A 17672-nucleotide genomic window follows, 5' to 3' on the forward strand; every position below is an offset into this window, starting at 1 on the left:
AGGGCGACCCAGGTCTGCCCATGTCCGGAGTAAGACCTCCCTGTCCATCACACGGTCTGTAACTGACCACTATGAGGTACATATATTTTGAGTCATCAGGAAAAACATGGAATTGGTAGCAAAAATCTATTCTGTCACTGTTTGACCTGTCTGAAGTACATAGCTTAGGTGTAGTAAGAATAATATCATCTTAGTCAGTGTTTAAGAGAATTTACAATGAGGATTATTAGACCCAGAGCAATTTTTTTTCTGTATGATAACCTTCATGTAGAAACATTGATCTATCCTCCAATAGAGCAACAGCTATCGTCCAATAGACCAACATCTATCCTCCATTTATAATAGACCAACAATGAGCCATGTGACTTCGGAATCATCTTTATTATACCCCTCAATAAAATCTGAACCATTTGCTTGGATGAATATTGTGTTTTGATGTGTATTAGACAGGACCTGAGTGGAAAAAAAGATAGTTGTGGAAACTATCAAAGAAATGAATTGAGTTTCTTAATTTAACCCAGGTTTTACTTGTAGAATCTTGTTTACAAGTATAATTTGGGTAGTTATTAAATTTATTCCATATAACTTTTTTTTTCCTTGAGAGTAAAATAATAAGTTCATGGAGTTTACCAATTAGCATGATAAGTGAACAGGAAAACAACTTTGATTTGTTAGAATGACATACCAGTGAAAAACATTCATTTTTACAAGTAACAGTACTTTCCTAGGCTGATCTTTTATTAGTTCAGGTCAATCTGAGTTTTTTTTTTTAATGCAGGGCTCTCAATTGTCTATAATTGGGGCCATTCAAGAGTCCAATTTAAAAAGGTACCTTTTTTTTCCCAATTGAAAGTGTTCATTTTCCCAATAGTCATTACTCCCAAAAATTTAAGAAAATATAGTTGGATATATAATAACTAAACTTGCCATTCATATTCTTCTGTTCTGAAAAACAAAAATTTAGTTGATAACAAAGACCAGAAACCCAATATATCATGATTTTAAAGTAAAATGGTTATCCCAAAAATTTTCAAAAGGTCATTATTTTCCCAATCTTTACGGCCTCAGCCCCATTCCCAAAAAGTGCACCTGGTGTGAGAACCCTGTAATGTTTATAATTAGAAAGACCCAGTGTATCAGCATTTCTGTAGTTTGACGTGGTTTTAAATGAACCAGTGATAAAACCCATTACTATGTTTGAGAATTTCTTCTAGTTCTATGACATAGGTTCAGAGCCTGCTTTCATAAAGCTCTAGATACAGTTTTTCCCTGTTTATATACAGATTCTGAAGTTATAATGTAGAATCACCTGTTGACCATTGATGTTTATATTTTAGCTACTGTGTACTTTATAATTTTACACACATTATCTTTATTATTATTTTTTTTGCGTCTTTTCATTTTGTCTTGTTATTTAATATCATCCTTAGCATATTTAAACAGTCAGCCATTTCACTCATCTTTCAGTTTGAGGAGTCGTACAATGCGATGTTGGCTGCCTTTGATCTTTTTGATTACTTGAGTGATGGCTACATTGCAAGAGTAGACTTTCGCCGAGTTCTACAGGAGTTTGGTCTTAATATCTCAGTTACTGACCTTGATAATTTCTTAGCAAGGTAAGGAAAGCAATTAGTATGAATCAGTATATACATAATTGTCATGAAAATTGAATTTTACAAGGTTGACAATTTTATAGGTTCAATAGTTTTAGATGTAGACTTTTTTCCCAAAGTGCATGACCTATAAGAACTTCCTTGAAGTTATGGTAACAATGAATAAATGATATTTACATTCTGATAATTAATTAAAATGATGACTATTAGCTTCAATTAGATGCCACAATTGTAACTTAATTTCATAATGGAGAATTATCTCTGTTTTATTAATGTCAATTTTGGGCTTTTCACAGACATGGTGTAAGAACAATTCGAGGTCAGGTCAACTACAAAGAGTTCCTGAACAAATTCCAGAGTAAATCTGAAAACAGCATCACCAATAAAGTGGTCACCAGTCAACAGTGAGTATAACTTAACATAATAAATATTGAGGAACAATAAAAAAACAAGTCAAGATTAAGAATCACAGAACCAGTGGTTATATGAGAGAACCAGTCAACATAATACATGCGTTGCAGCACTGAGTCTTATATAAAACAGCATGGTGCATCACCTTTACTTTTCTGTACTTTTATCTTTTTTTTTCAAGAATGTCATGCACATCTCTTATGTACACATAAATAAAAACCAATTCCTGCATTTTCAGATTCCAGGATAACAAATTGCCCTCATGGCCCCTTCCAAAAAACACCTTAACCTCTGAACAACTTGATATCCGATTGGTCGATTTACTGCATGGGGATTTCCTCAAACTTATAGGCTATTTCAAGTAAGTATCAGGATGACATTTTGTAGTATATAGTATATATGTATTTTTTATAAGTGAAATAAATATTTTTTATCTTCTTAAAGGTCCTGTGATAAGTATGGCCTGGGTGTTATAACACCACATGAGTTTCGTAGTGGTATAGAGAAACGTCTGGGATACCCTATGTCTGAGAAACAATGGGAACAACTCAAGACTGACGTGGGACAGGACAGTGATGGACTGATTCCTTACAATAAATTCCTCCAGATGTTTGACGTTCCGTAAGTACGAAGCCTAACCCTAACTGATTCCTACAGATGTTTGATGTTCCATAAGTAGACTAGCCTTGCCCCGACTGATTCCTTACAATGTTTGATGTTCCGTAAGTAGACTAGCCTCACCCTAACACTGACTGACTCCTTACAGTAAATTCCTACAGATGTTTGATGTTCCATAAGTAGATTAACCTCGCCCTAGCCCTGACTGATTCCTTACAGTAAATTCTTACAGATGTTTGATGTTCCGTAAGTAGACTAGCCTCACCCTAGCCCTGACTGATTCCTTACAGTAAATTCCTACAGATGTTTGATGTTCCGTAAGTAGACTAACCTCGCCCTAACCCTGACTGATTCCTTACAGTAAATTCCTACAGATGTTTGATGTTCCGTAAGTAGACTAACCTCGCCCTAACCCTGACTGATTCCTTACAGTAAATTCCTACAGATGTTTGATGTTCCGTAAGTAGACTATCCTCACCCTAGCCCTGACTGATTCCTTACAGTAAATTCCTACAGATGTTTGATGTTCCGTAAGTAGACTAACCTCGCCCTAACCCTGACTGATTCCTTACAGTAAATTCCTACAGATGTTTGATGTTCCGTAAGTAGACTAGCCTCACCCTAACCCTGACTGATTCCTTACAATGAATTCCTACAGATGTTTGATGTTCTGTAAGTAGACTATCCTCACCCTAGACCTGACTGATTCCTTACAGTAAATTCCTACAGATGTTTGATGTTCCGTAAGTAGACTAACCTCGCCCTAACCCTGACTGATTCCTTACAGTAAATTCCTACAGATGTTTGATGTTCCGTCAGTAGACTATCCTCACCCTAGACCTGACTGATTCCTTACAATAAATTCCTACAGATGTATATTGTTACATAAGGCCTCAAAAAATTAATAACTTGGTTCTCAGGCCAGTTTTCTCAAAAATAATTGCGAGAGGGAGACTTGTTTTTCCTTTTTACCTCATAAAAACAGATGTTCAATTTTTGATTTATTTTTAAATTTCAAAACTAGCAACTTTTAATCAACAGTGCTTCAACACTGAATGTAGAATCAAGATAATTTATTTCCTGCTTCTTTCTCTTTTCTCTTGCATCTTCTACATTCCGATGATTCGTGTAATGAAACGACTGCATCCTAACAACCAGACGTGTTATACTTGCAGAACCCAACACTTTTAGTGATGCATCTGGTCAATTGTTTACGTATCACAATTAATCTAAGAGTGTTTCAGCACTGTAATTAGGACTTATGGTTTTATTAAACATTGTCAAATTTATTGGTCTTTGGTTTACACACGCTAAATGAAATCAGAGAATCTTGCTGAAGCTTTTCTGGTAACGTTCTGAGATTGAAGGAGCTGTCTTTGATAGCGTTATTGAGTCCTAGCATGGAACAATCTTCAGAAACCCCAACTATGTGCCATCATGGAAGTATTGCAGTTATTCCCTTATGAATTTGCACTGAAATCAATGCCATCATGACCAACCTTATTCTTGACACGTTGACCTCTTAACTCGAGGTCATATTTATTATAATTTTTATGCCCTGTTAACACGGAGAGTTTAATTTGAATTAAACGTAAGTTACTGCGCATTAAATTTGATCTGCGTTCACACGGAGAATTTAATGCGAATTAATTTAATTTGAATTAGTTTACTGCACATTAAATTACTTCGCATTAGCTCCGTGTGAACGCTAAGCGAAGCTAATTCGAATTAAATTTTGACGCATGCGTAAGGGCAGAATTAAGTCACAGGCCACATGTCGATGGTCAAATATAGGTACCTGTGCAATTTTTGAGTGGAAAACAAAGGAAAATTATGTTAATCACTAAAATGTGTACAGACACTATGACATTATGTCAAATGTATACTGCTCTGCACAATATGACATGATTTGTAAATGTCGTCATAATAGCTTCACTGAATAGCCTTGTTGAATAAATAAAATTATAATTCGCATTAGTTTACTTCGCATTAGCTGTCGTGTGAACGCAATTTAATTCGCATTAGTTTAATTCTCATCATTTTACTTCGCATTAATTTACTGCGAATTAAACTCTCTGTGTGAACAGGGCATTAAATAGGCCACTAGTCTGGATCATCTTGATGTTTGCCAAACCTTTTACTGATGGGAGTATCTAAAATGCGGTTAAAATGCGGTCGTGGATTCCGGGTTTTTTTTGCACCGTAGGAGCACATGAGAGAAATTTTATTTTATTCATTTGAGGATAAAAATAGTAATGCTCATTGTAAAATAAGATGCACGTGGATCTGAGAACCAAGTTACTAATTTTTAAGGCCAAAGTAAAGTAGTCTCATACCACATACAGCTACAGTCAAACCTCATTAAATCAAAGCTTTAGGGGGTTGAGTAAAAAATCAGAGATATCCAAGAATTCAAAATAATGAGGTTGGTTGGAATTTCAAACTTTGACATACAGTACATGTAACATTACACTTGATACATGATTGATGGGTTACACATATGATACAATAGGATTCACACATGATATTGTATGCATGACAAGATATATGGTAACATGAAACATTAAAAATGTGGTGGGTATCGTATCCATGATATTCAAGATATTGAATTTCAAGATACCAAAGTTCATCTGTTCATTGAAAAGTTTTTGTTGGAGACTGTTGCTTGATATCCTTTTCTATATTTATGATTGTGATAGTAATCTCAAGTAGTATGTATAACATCATCAGTGACTTATAAACTGTTTACAGACCTGGATCCTGGAACAAACGACAGGAAGGAGGACTAGATGTATACCAGGTGATACCCACCACAATGGTCCACTCGTCTGCTGTCGATAGACTCAAAGAGAAAGCCAAGACATTCATGCATCCCCAAACAGAAGTAGAGGGTCTGCCACCCCAGGACAATGTTAGAACAATAGCTGATGTACGTTATTATAACACTTCATAACAGTTAAGGGCTTTCCACCTCAGGACAATGTCAGAACAATAGCTGATGTACGTTATTATTACACTTCATAACAGTTAAGGGCTTTCCACCTCAGGACAATGTCAGAACAATAGCTGATGTACGTTATTATGACACTTCATAACAGTTAAGGGCTTTCCACCTCAGGACAATGTCAGAACAATAGCTGATGTACGTTATTATGACACTTCATAACAGTTAAGGGCTTTCCACCTCAGGACAATGTCAGAACAATAGCTGATGTACGTTATTATTACACTTCATAACAGTTAAGGGCTTTCCACCCCAGGACAATGTCAGAACAATAGCTGATGTACGTTATTATGACACTTCATAACAGTTAAGGGCTTTCCACCCCAGGACAATGTCAGAACAATAGCTGATGTACGTTATTATTACACTTCATAACAGTTAAGGGCTTTCCACCTCAGGACAATGTCAGAACAATAGCTGATGTACGTTATTATTACACTTCATAACGGTTAAGGGCTTTCCACCTCAGGACAATGTCAGAACAATAGCTGATTTACGTTATTATGACACTTCATAACAGTTAAGGGCTTTCCACCCCAGGACAATGTCAGAACAATAGCTGATGTACGTTATTATGACACTTCATAACAGTTGAGGGCTTTCCACCCCAGGACAATGTCAGAACAATAGCTGATGTACGTTATTATGACACTTCATAACAGTTAAGGGCTTTCCACTTCAGGACAATGTCAGAACAATAGCTGATGTACGTTATTATGACACTTCATAACAGTTAAGGGCTTTCCACCCCAGGACAATGTCAGAACAATAGCTGATGTACGTTATTATTACACTTCATAACAGTTAAGGGCTTTCCACCCCAGGACAATGTCAGAACAATAGCTGATGTACGTTATTATGACACTTCATAACAGTTAAGGGCTTTCCACCCCAGGACAATGTCAGAACAATAGCTGATGTACGTTATTATTACACTTCATAACAGTTAAGGGCTTTCCACCCCAGGACAATGTCAGAACAATAGCTGATGTACGTTATTATTACACTTCATAACAGTTAAGGGCTTTCCACCTCAGGACAATGTCAGAACAATAGCTGATGTACGTTATTATTACACTTCATAACAGTTAAGGGCTTTCCACCCCAGGACAATGTCAGAACAATAGCTGATGTACGTTATTATTACACTTCATAACAGTTAAGGGCTTTCCGCCTCAGGACAATGTCAGAACAATAGCTGATGTACGTTATTATGACACTTCATAACAGTTAAGGGCTTTCCACCCCAGGACAATGTCAGAACAATAGCTGATGTACGTTATTATTACACTTCATAACAGTTAAGGGCTTTCCACCTCAGGACAATGTCAGAACAATAGCTGATGTACGTTATTATTACACTTCATAACAGTTAAGGGCTTTCCACCCCAGGACAATGTCAGAACAATAGCTGATGTACGTTATTATGACACTTCATAACAGTTAAGGGCTTTCCACCCCAGGACAATGTCAGAACAATAGCTGATGTACGTTATTATGACACTTCATAACAGTTAAGGGCTTTCCACCCCAGGACAATGTCAGAACAATAGCTGATGTACGTTATTATTACACTTCATAACAGTTAAGGGCTTTCCACCTCAGGACAATGTCAGAACAATAGCTGATGTACGTTATTATTACACTTCATAACAGTTAAGGGCTTTCCACCTCAGGACAAGGTCAGAACAATAGCTGACAGATGTTAGTCATTCATTCTTACACTTCATAACAATTTCAAAAAGCAGGAGTAGATTACATGATAATGTTATGCACCCTCTAGAAGGGATGGAGGGTCTATCACCTCAGTACTTACGGAGGTAAAAGGTCAGCTCAGTGCTGAACAAGTAACAACATCTACCATCTCAGCCTGATTGAAGTTTTAAGATCTACCATCTCTGCCTGATGAAGGTTCTAAGATTAAACATCTCAGGCCTGATGGAGGTTCTAAGATCTGCCATCACAGACCTGGCTCCGGGGCCATAAAACTTAGACGATCTCACTTTTGATCTCAGTCTCACTTTTACTAAAGGAATTAATAGTAGAAAAGTGAGACTGAGATCAAAAGTGAGCTCATCTAAGTTTTATGGCCCCGGAGCCTGATGAAGGTTCTAAGATCTGCCATCTCAGACCTGATGGAGGTTCTAAGATCTGCCGTCTCAGACCTGATGGAGGTTCTAAGATCTGCCATCTGGGGCCTGATGGAGGTTCTAAGTTCTGCCATTTCGAGCCTGATGGAGGTTCTAAGATCTGCCATCTCAGGCCTGATAGAGGTTCTAAGATCCAACATCTCAGTCCTGATGGGGGTTCTAAGACCTGCCATCACAGACCTGATGGAGGTTCTAAGATCTACCATCTAGGCTGATATCGATGGAAGTGTTAGGTATTCCATATAAGGAATAGTTCAGGTGGAGGGTCTCAGTGTCAGGTATAATTTTAGGTAGAGGGTATATCACCTCAGGACAACCATCAGATTTATATCTACAAGTTGTTATTCATGGAGAGGGGGTTTATTATCAGTAATTCAGTATTTTCTGTTTGTAGCCTAACTTCTTCTCACACACTATCATTAAGCCTTGGGTTGTTTTTTGTTAGTTGCTAATACTATTGTTGTTTAACCTATGAAAGATTTCTTTGGCACATTTAAGACATACATTTGTAACAGGGCATATGTAAACATGACATGGCTTTATTTTGGATTTATGTATTTCTTTATTTTGTGCATTTAATAAATATGTTGACCGATTTTGGTTTTCAGTGTTCCGCAGGGGAGGTATATAAAATGCTGCATGTTTGATTGAAACTTTGCACTTAACTAAATAACACACATAATTAAGATCCCCACTACGTAACATTTTATAACTTTCTATGGATTAGGATAATGGTATGTTTCTAATTCAAACCTCATTCAGCTCATGTTTGTATCACCATGGAGACAAATAAGGGTAGATTTGTATATTTAAACCTCACACAGTTCCTAACATTAAAACACTGTGTTATAAACTATACATTTATATTACGTGTGATCACCAGTTGTTATTAATATGGTTTTTTGCACTGTTTATCTGCTTTTAAGTATCTGCTTTTAAGTATTTTTATGCATTCTATTGTAATCTTACATTTTAAATGCTCTGACACTGGAAATCAAGAGATTCATGGATCATGTATTCAATGCTGAGTTAATCCACTATTGTTTGTGTAGGTCAGAGGTCATATTTTGCTTTAACTATTATACATTGTGTATGTGTTACACATTTAATGACAGAGGTTATAGGTTAAGGGTCCTCTCTCATTTTGTTGATTATGAAGCTGGTATAAAATTGTAGGGCAATAATTAGGTTCTACTTTTCATTTCTTGACTCTAATGGTACATTGTAGGTGATGAAGATATTAGAAGATCTTTTCCGCAATAGATTCCACACATTTGACAAGGTAGGATATTTATTGTTATGTGTATTTAACCACAGGTAATATGAAGGCTATTGTTATTCATGTGTATCTAACCTGATTATTATTGTTACATTGTACATCACTAATCATGGATTGGTGTTCAAATATTAATTATGGATTTATTGCACATGCATTTCAATTGTGGACAAAAGGCAACAATATACCCATTTGAACATTAAGATATTGAATCAGAAATGGCATTGTTAAAGCTCCCTAAATGTTTTACATGTCTGACTGTAAGTTTGCTCTTGGATCTTGAACTCTTTTCATTGAATGTCCAATTACAACATGTTATAAGGTCTCTGTGTTTCTCTTTATTCAGCCTTAGCTTCATTATAATCCACATTAAGCTTTGAATTTTAATGAATAGGATGTTCCTTGGATGGTGGATATGTGAGATGTACCGGTATCAATCATTAGTTCTTCATATTAATAATACCCTTAAAGTTTATTTCTGTACCAAAATATCCACACATGAATTCTGTCATGAATGCTTGGGAAAATTGTAAATAATGCTGTCTTTTATCATCGATTCCAGCACTTCCAGGATATGGATCGTCGAAAGACGGGCAGAATGAGCAAGTGGCAGTTTGGGGCTCTCCTACGATTGTAAGTTTATCAATTTATAATTGTAAATTTTATAACTCATGTAGCAGCCTGACTGATGTAAGACATGCAGAATAAGCAAATGGGAATTTGGTGCTCTCCAGCTACTGTAAATATTAATTTCTGTAATAACTTGAAAAACCAATGCTCTATTCTTCTATGGACAAATTCTTCAAAAATTTTGAAATTTATTTGATGTTTGGAAAAAATAATAACATTTCTTGCAATTTATTCCTTGAAAAGTGTGAGGCTAATATATAAGCAAGATTTAATGCTCTTGTGAAGCATACATGAATCAGAGTTGTGACCCAGGCCTAGTTTTTATTGTAATATTTTGCCGATTGCTCTGCAAACAATGCTTTTACATCTGTGGTATATAAATATGTTATATATGATTATAGGTCAGGAGTAAACCTAACAAACTCTGAACTTGACAGAGTGTGGGCCAGACTGAACATTTCTGCTGATGGAATGTACAGCTACAAGTCGTTAATCAAGGCATTTGCTCAGAACAGGGCCAGTCAGGACATGAAACGTGACCAAACTGATGGTAGGTTAAAATAAAAGATGCATATACATATCCTAAATCAAGGCTTTTGTTTAAAACAGAAAACAAAAAGGAACCAAAAAACCCTTCAGTCAGCTGTTGATGCTGTCTGTCGCAACATGAAGATTAAAAAATAAAATTAATAATTATATGTATAATTATGATTTATATGTTTCTTTTCCCATCAAAACATATGAATTGATCCCCATACATATTGTTTTTTATTTGATTTCGTATATATGTGAATCAAAGATAAATTGTATTCTTTAACAAAAGTAAACAAAAAATAAAATGTTTGTTGATCACTGCTGTTACAGTAAGTGACACGAGGGAATTAATAGAAACGGCCAAGAGAGTCCAGAGAGAAAGACGAGAGAAGACCATGTCATCTCTACAGCACAACACCACCACCGTTACGACTAATAATGGGGAACAGACCACCAGCAAAACTACCACTAAAACTACCGAGGTGGTGTCTGCTGCAGAGACCACCACAAAAACCATGAAAGTTAATGGTGTGGTACAAGATAAGCCGCCACAGACTGCACTGTCCAATAAAAGCCAGAAAACTCGAGATCTACTGAACAAAATAAAGACTCAGGTGAGAGTGGAGATTCTCTAAAATGCTAGTTGCTTTCCACAAAAGATCTGAGGTTAAAAAAACCCCTCTTATTTGATCAAATTTGAATTACGAGTCAGATTTAATCTAAGGTCATTTGATTTTAAGTGTAAAAGTCTCTTAATTAAGCCCCTCCCTGCAAGTTTGACATGGAGGGTGTTTATGATCCTTGAGTGTATAATGAAAGTAAACCAACTTGAAGGTCATTTGAAGAAGTCAGGATCATTGATTTGAAGTACCTAGTTTTGCCAATGAGAACAACCCCTATCTGACCTTAACTGGTGTATGTGTCATGACCCTGAATCGAGGTCATCTGATAGTCTCAGAGAAATTTTAGGTCATACGCTGTAAGTGGAATTGGTCCAATTAAGAGAGCTCTATGTTGGTCAACCTTATAACAAACATAAGTTTCATTTTGTCAATATTGTATGTTTAATGATATTAAATAAAAATTCTTTACTTTTTAAGGTGATCGGGAATTGGGAAGGATTAAAGACCGTCTTCAAATTTATTGACAAAAATGGTAGTTCTACAATATCAATATCGGACATGAAGGTTTGTCAAAATAGAAAAGTTATGTATGTAGAAATGTATAGATGTTGATTGATCAAAAGTTAACATCTACATGCTTTGATAATTTGATACTCTTTTACATTGCACATTTATACAATTAAAGAAATTTTAAATTTCCTTATGCTGGTAAACAGATGTTTTGAATTCACTTTTTTCCAGGAAATTTTAAACACCATGAAGTTTCCGTTGTCTGAGGAAGAGAAGCGAGAGCTCTGTCAACGATTTGACATACAACGAAATGGGAGGTAACACAAATATTTATATCTCAAATTATTGTAACAAACTAGAGACTCAAACTATTTCTCAATGATGTTACATATATACTCAGAAAAGTGTAATCTTATAGGGTTTTTGAAAGACAATTTGCATGTCTCTAAACAATAAAAATATTCACGTTTCTTGACAGAGATACCAGTTTTTTTTTCATTATATTTACTGAATACAGGGTTAATTTCGCCCCACATTATTTTCGCCCTATCACACTTGCAGACAATTTTGCCCCGTTTTAAATTCGCCCAGTCACACTTTTATTTAAGAAATTATACTTTTTTCTTTGAATTCACCCCGTCTTAAATTGGTCCACTTGCGTCTAGGCCGAAAGGGGTGAAAATAAAACGGGGGCGAAAATTTCACTGTATACAGTAATTACACTTGTATACTCTTTCTTTTAGATTTCATTATTTGGAGTTTATGAAGTGTTACTCTCAAAATCCTCCTAATCCAACAAAATCCCAGGTGTACAGCAAACACACACACAAGCTGGAAAGAAAGGTAAACCATGTCTAATCTTATAGGTAGCATAGGTCCTATAGATAGGCTGATAGTCAAATGTAGAATTATAAAATCCCAGGTGTACAGAAAACACACACACAAGCTTGAAAGAAAGGTAAACTAAGTCTAATCTTATAGGTAGCATAGGACCTATAGACAGGCTGTAAATAGCCAAACTTCGGAAAATAACATCAAGAGACTTTCAGGCTTTACTCTATTGAGCTATCCTTTTCTAGGATGATAAATCAATATTTTGAATCTGGATAATTTTGAGAAGTTGCTGATTGTGTGATAATCATTTATTAGAACCTCAAAGATACTGGTGCCCTGTTGTAAATATTCTGGCTGGAACCTCTCTAGGTTAAAAAGTGAAGAAAATTGATATGGCCATACCATATTTATTCGATAAAACTTTGATAAATTTTAATGTATAGACATAAGTGGAGAATGGATAAATGAGGACACCAGCTATTTTTTGGGTCATCGTCAAAGGTCAAGGCCAGAGATTACAAAATTGACCAAAGTGATGCAATAGCTTAAACATTTTATAACTTTAAGACTTGATATATACTACTTAAGTGGAAAATGCTGTGGTAAGATTCTAGAGATTTTGAGCCTCTTAATAAAAGGTCAAGATTCTTTGAAAAAGCCATCTAAAGATTTTGTCAGTCAAAGGTCAAGATCAACATTAACCCATTTAGACCAGAACTTGAGTTTGTATCAGCATGCTGGCTTCATATTCACAATACAATTAAATGGAAGTCTAGATATTGATAGCACCTGCTTAAAGTTGAAAGTTCAAGGTTATTAATGTAAGCACAGTACAGGGCCCTGTATGACCTTGTCAGTTTACTCATAACTATCGAATTTTAGTTCATGTGAGGTGAAGACCCAGAGAAATATTGTGGATACCTGTGTGTTGTGTGTAATATTTTTGAAATTTCGGCCTCATCTCTAGAATCTCTTGACAATATAAAAAATTTGTTACAAAGTATCCTAGAGCTGAAAGAAATACAAGTGTATAAGACTCCAACCATTATGCTGGTTTGTATGATCCTCTGGTTAATTTTAATTGTAAACCATCATGAAATGGTTAAGGTTTGTTGTTTTACTTCTGGTACAGTCATCTGTACATTTTTTGATGATATTCCAACAAAGTAGAAAGTGAAAATTTGAATTGCAGAAAAGGGCAAAATTAAGTGGATGAATACATTATAAAATGATAGTTTTGCCATAAAATGTTCAAATCTGACGCAGAAGGTAGATTTTTGATTTGTGATATTATATTCCAAGGCAAACTGAATGCTGTAAGTAATGAGTGACTGGTTGCCACATCACACACACAAAATGTAGCTACAAGCATGCCTCATATAAACTCCAACAAGCAGCATATCATTATTATACTGCACACAATACCAGCCTCATCTGCAGTCAATATTGCTGGCTAATGCTTCAATTGTTGCCAGATGTACAAAAGTTGAAGTTTTTTAATTTTGCTGTGACTTTTTTTTTCTTATTGATTTGAATGTCCAATATTCCAGCGTCCAAAATCTTCTAAGAGGTCAAGGCGATCCAGATGACCTTCAAAGATGAAGGCCACGTAGCTATATATAGGTACAATTCTGTTCCCGTTAACAAGCACAGACACTGTTGTTATTGTCACCATGTAAAGTTGACATCAAACTACTGACTTGATATTGAATTGAAATAAAGTTTTAATGTATCCCTCCTAACACTGTACCTCACTACCTTATATTGGTAAAACATGCACATATTAAATTGACTATGTGTCAAATTATAAACACAGCTGAATCTAATTTTATCAAAGTAATGATATGCAAGATTCATAGTGATTTCAAAAAAGCATACTACAAAAAGTTAACTTCCAAAAAACAATGAAGATTTGTGTGTTTCAGTTACCAAGTCGACTAAGTGTGTCTCCTACACCCTCCTTTATGCTATGGAACCTCCCAGACATCCAGTGCCATAGTAACAAAAGTAAACAAACAACTCACCATAGAAACAAACGTAAACAAACAACTCACCATAGCAACAAATGTAAACAAATAACTCACCATGTTGATTTCAGAATTAATCATTCAAATTAACGTGTGATAATTTAGTAATAAAGATTGATATTTGTTTTGATTAATTGCGTCAAATAATTAATAAAAAGTGTGTGATTAAACCAGAAAGGTTCCATAAAATACCTTATTTTCCATAGTCAATTCCATATAATGTCATAAAAAATATTGAATAATCCATTTCAATATCATAAACCAAATCTTTGTTACACAAACATTTTAATATTAAGTTAATAAATGATGGATCAGACAGCCATTCGTGTAATTATATAAAATAACTTGAACATGCGTACATTGTTAATGTAAGGAAGAGCATATAAATGATACAGTATAGACAGTATAGGAACATATAAATGAGACAGTATAGACATTATAGACAGTATAGATATTGTGTTTTTGCCATTCTTATCCATTTTAGCAAATTTTCAGGAAAGTTCATTGTATTTTACATAAATTAGATGATCAAAATATCTATTTAAAAACAAAAATGCTTGACGTTTTTTTTATTAAGTTATTAAAGGTACATATAGGTATTTATCAATATTTTAATTTGATTGAAATATAAGTAATATATATAGTATATGGAATATACCAAGTTCAGTTTGGTAGGATTGTCTCCTACATAACATGGAAAGGCTGAATTTCCTGTCCTCATGTTTGTCACTTGATTTAAGATCTGCTAACACTCAATAACCTTGCATGATGGATAGCTGTACACGATTTGGGTTCATCTAAGATGTAATGATTAATATATTGTAATACTAACACTGGTATTTGTTCTTTAAACAGCAGCGTGATATTCAGTCAGCGACGGTAGGATCGGTAATCAGTAATATACACCACAAGGTGATACAATGTTACCATAGCAATAAATTCTTCATGGGACTTTTCTTCCCTCACTTATCAAAACAGCTCACTCTTTCCCTGAATCCAAATCCCACAGGCAAACAAAAAGTAGCAAATACGAGACTCAAAATAATATTGGACCCCCAAAGGAATGACATCACAGTGACAGTGATGTTTAAATGTACCTTAACATCTTACTTGTGTTGTGATAAACAATTTGACATCTGTTTTTCTCTTTTCTGTTTTGCTCCTTTCGTTGTGTGGTGATGACACTTTAAATAAGTGACATGACATGTATTGAATTAAAATTTCTGTCTAGATATTTGATTACATTTTGTGCATATATGACTTGACATCAAACATAATACCTGACTGGACATGGCATATTTTTGTTCTTGACTTGAGTGTTAAGACGTAGAGTATAGTCTGGCATCTACCATAAAACCTGACAGGAGTATTCATAAGTAAAGTGACGTGTTTGATACTTGACTTGGGTAAATAATTGACTTGAGTATTGATATGTAAAGTGACATGTTTGATACTTGACTTGGGTAAATAATTGACTTGAGTATTGATATGCAAAGTGACTTGTTTGATACTTGACTTGGGTAAATAATTGACTTGAGTATTGATATGCAAAGTGACTTGTTTGATACTTGACTTGGGTAAATAATTGACTTGAGTATTGATATGCAAAGTGACTTGTTTGATACTTGACTTGGGTATATACCTGACTGAAGTATGTAAATTGTATCAGAACTGTATGAAATGTACACCATACAATGGGTCCTATTGTCTGAATTCACTATTTTAGTGATCTTAATTTAAATGCCTTTAAATAATTTAAACACCTTTAAATAATTTTTGTTTGCCTGTGGTGTGGATTCAGGATTTAATTTATTATGTTATTTGTCTTTTATGTTTATATTGCTTTGATACAGATTTCAGAAAAATTTCAAACCTTTACTCATTAAAGTATTCTCTACTACAGTCAAAATTATGAACCAATTGCATGGCTTGTATTCTTTTAGTACGAAATCAATATTCTTGAAGCATGCTTTAAATGCACTCTTTTCTTTACCAACAGTACTTAAGAATAAAATGAAAAGCTACTTTTGTGTTGTTTATTTTTTTTTTATTGTTTATGTTCAATTGATGACACTCAGTGTTTGCACAGTAGAATTTTCACCTGGTTTTTTAACCACTGAAATACTGAATTTTATTCAGTATTATTGTTTAGTATAATTAATCACAATGACTTTTATGTTTTTTTGGACATTGCTGGTAGTTTTCATGTCTTGATTTTCATAATGTGTAGTTTGGGACATTGTTCTTTGATGTGATTGTAAGTATCATAAATATTTAATTACAAAAAGGTTCATTAATAGTCATCTGTTACACAAGTCTATATCAAAATATCGTTAAATATTATATATATATATGTCATAACAATTAACTGGTATTACACTGTAGCATGATATTTTCAGTTGATGGCCGAGCACAGAAACTTGCGTCGAGCGTTTCGTAGGTTGGATGTTCACCGGCAGGGATTGCTGGGAGTTTCTGACTTCCGGCGCGCATTGACAGGATGTAATATACATGTATCTAATGAAGACTTTTACCACATCCTCAGTGAATTCGACCAAGATATGAGAGGACTCGTGTCGTACACAGACTTCCTGTCTACCTTCATGGACAATTTGTAAATAATATTCTTCCTTAAAAGACTAATAAGTTTAAAGTGAAAAAGATCAATAATAGTTTATATTATATTGTTAGACATTCTCCTTATTCACCTATCTGTGATACTAGAACTGTTATTAATGATGGAATGCCTGAATGTTTATTAATGTGTGGCTCAATTAAACAATGTTTAGTAATTAACATATATTCCTGTTATAGAGTTTATTTATTTAAAGTTGATTTTATATTTAGTTCTGTTTTAGTTCAAGCATTTCTGTGATAAGGAGAGGACATTGTTATTGTTAAGTACTATGTAACCAGATTATGATATCTATTGTTTAGTTGCAGTAATTCAGGACATTGTAGAGTAATAATACCATTGTATGATATCTTTTCATTTCATTTCCTTAGAAAAGTGCATAATACATTAACATGGTGGACAAACACATTAAATATTTAGATTTATTTTTATGATGTATTGTTATCTTAACAGATTGTGAGATAAAAATATCTCGGAACAGCTTTTACAAAATTTAATTATAACCGTCCAGATTTTTACTAAGATAAAGCAAAGGAAGAAAAAAAATTGCATTTTTTATGGTTTGATTATTGAAATAGTGAAATGTCTTAATTAGAAAACTGAGTGTATCCCTCTACTTCTCACTACAAGACAAGGAATACTCAGTTACTAAGATTTAACTTTTCAAATTAGAATACAAATATTATTGTAGTGGCTGTTTCTTTCTCCACATAATTAGAAATGCATTCAGACCTTGTTATCTCAAACTCGATTGGACTGAGGAATTACTTCGAGATATCCGAGGATTCGAAAAGTTGAAGGTTAAAT

At 34.4% G+C, this 17672-nt stretch overlaps 1 protein-coding gene across 1 annotated transcript in view; it reads left to right on the forward strand.

Moving 5' to 3' along the window:
- Positions 1-17393, forward strand: part of LOC133176314 (EF-hand calcium-binding domain-containing protein 6-like) — a 37393-nt gene extending 20000 nt beyond the window's left edge. The window contains exons 10-23 of the mRNA XM_061311445.1: positions 1468-1616; positions 1910-2017; positions 2263-2385; positions 2469-2645; positions 5394-5571; positions 9025-9078; positions 9635-9705; positions 10104-10252; positions 10567-10850; positions 11337-11423; positions 11601-11686; positions 12113-12212; positions 15086-15142; positions 16630-17393. Of these exons, the coding sequence (XP_061167429.1) occupies positions 1468-1616; positions 1910-2017; positions 2263-2385; positions 2469-2645; positions 5394-5571; positions 9025-9078; positions 9635-9705; positions 10104-10252; positions 10567-10850; positions 11337-11423; positions 11601-11686; positions 12113-12212; positions 15086-15142; positions 16630-16848 (1842 nt within the window). The 3' untranslated portion in view covers positions 16849-17393. The remainder of the gene's footprint in view (positions 1-1467; positions 1617-1909; positions 2018-2262; positions 2386-2468; positions 2646-5393; positions 5572-9024; positions 9079-9634; positions 9706-10103; positions 10253-10566; positions 10851-11336; positions 11424-11600; positions 11687-12112; positions 12213-15085; positions 15143-16629) is intronic.
- Positions 17394-17672: the final 279 nt, after the last annotated feature.

The sequence above is a fragment of the Saccostrea echinata genome, unplaced genomic scaffold (assembly GCF_033153115.1).
Source record: "Saccostrea echinata isolate AGI-Se365-2 ecotype Australia unplaced genomic scaffold, CSIRO_AGI_Sech_v1 ptg000073l, whole genome shotgun sequence".
In the NCBI taxonomy this organism is placed as follows: Eukaryota; Metazoa; Mollusca; class Bivalvia; order Ostreida; family Ostreidae; genus Saccostrea; species Saccostrea echinata.